The 1,347-nt window shown below is 58.0% G+C and overlaps 1 protein-coding gene across 1 annotated transcript in view; it reads right to left on the bottom strand.

Annotated features, from left to right (window-relative positions):
• Window positions 1–6: 6 nt before the first annotated feature.
• LOC103772421 (protein-tyrosine sulfotransferase 2) overlaps window positions 7–1,347 on the bottom strand; it is a gene marked incomplete at both ends in the record, with an annotated part of 1,644 nt that continues 303 nt past the window's right edge. The window contains 2 exons of the mRNA XM_008939751.1: window positions 7–160; window positions 1,115–1,341. Of these exons, the coding sequence (XP_008937999.1) occupies window positions 7–160; window positions 1,115–1,341 (381 nt within the window). The remainder of the gene's footprint in view (window positions 161–1,114; window positions 1,342–1,347) is intronic.

The raw sequence follows: 1,347 nt of genomic DNA, 5'->3' as shown, positions 1-1,347 counted from the left end.
GTAGTTGGGGGGGTTGGCATAGGGGTCGTAGCCCAGCCTGGCCAGCATGGGGGCAATGTGGGCCATGTCCTGCAGCACGTCCCCCGGGATGTGCCCGATCCACTTGGACAGCGCCTCCATGTTCACGGGCTTGATCACCTGGTCTGTGGATCTTTCTATCCTGGGGAAAAATAATACAGCAAAAAAAGAAAACGAGACACTAAAGTTGGATTCTAGACACAGAGGAGCCTTCAGCTAGATCTGCTGCCACCTCCACGTTGCCCTTCCCGTGCCCAAGAGCACAAACGCACCACACGACCCCAGGGAAAATCCAAAAACTTTGAGCAACCTTGGCAGAATTCACCCTGAGCAGATGGTGCTGAAGGGAGAACTCATCACTTCAGCCACCCAAGGTGTCTGCCTCCTACCCTGCACCACAGCTGCCACCCTGGTCTGCCTGGGGTCAGGGCACTGGGCTGTGCCCCCCGCTGGCCACGCTCCCTGCCCTGCGAGCCCCCCGCTGCTTGCACGGTTCCCTTACACCACCAGCTGTGTTTTGCTAAGCTGGGCTTAAGCCTCTGTTTAGGAAACAGTGTTAGAAGAGGAGAAGAAGGTGGGAGCAGGTGAGCAGCCCCGGGCAGCCAGTCTGCCCACGAGGAGGGAGTGCTGGGGCGTGGCTCTGCCAAGCAGGTCTTTCTGTTATTCTGCAAGAGCAGCACCAAGCCTGGCAAGAGCTGCTGCTCCCTCGTTAGCAGCAAAACTAATTGCAGTAAGGAGGTATTTGAGGGCAGGTGGAAAAAAACAAAAGGCATTAAAGAGCTCACGTTTCAGACCAAGCTGTTCTCAAATTGGAACCTAAGGCGTTTCAGCACTGTTGGGAGAGATTACTGAAACAGTCACCTGCTCCTAAAATCCTGCCTAACAAGCTGCTCCGCTGGGTACAACAGACTGGGGGGATTAGGGGCATCTCCTGCTCGGACACACAGAACCTACTGCAGCAAAACTGGACACGCTGCCACTCCCAGCCCCGAAAAACAAGGACAAACACAAGCAACACCCCCAGTTCTATCCTCGACCTCCTTCCTGGAACAACCCCCCCCCCTCGAACAGCCGAGGTGGGAGCCCCGAGCCTCACTTGGAGAGCGACACCCCTCCTGGCTTCCCGATGAGCTCCTCGTGGTGCAGCACGGCGTCGCTCCAGGAGATGCCCAGGAAGTCCACGATGGCGCGCAGGGAGCGCTCGGGGTGCAGCACCAGCTGCTCGTAGTAGACGGGCAGGCAGCGGGCGCGCCCCACCTCCAGGCACTGGGAGTACATCACCTCGATGGCTTTGTTCCACTTGCTCAGGCAGTCCCGGTAGCTGCTCAG

The sequence above is a fragment of the Merops nubicus genome, unplaced genomic scaffold (genome assembly GCF_000691845.1).
Source record: "Merops nubicus isolate BGI_N331 unplaced genomic scaffold, ASM69184v1 scaffold30264, whole genome shotgun sequence".
NCBI classification, from domain to species: domain Eukaryota; kingdom Metazoa; phylum Chordata; class Aves; order Coraciiformes; family Meropidae; genus Merops; species Merops nubicus.
The sequence above is the reverse complement of the archived record's forward strand: the minus strand, read 5'-3'. Positions and strand labels throughout refer to the sequence as shown.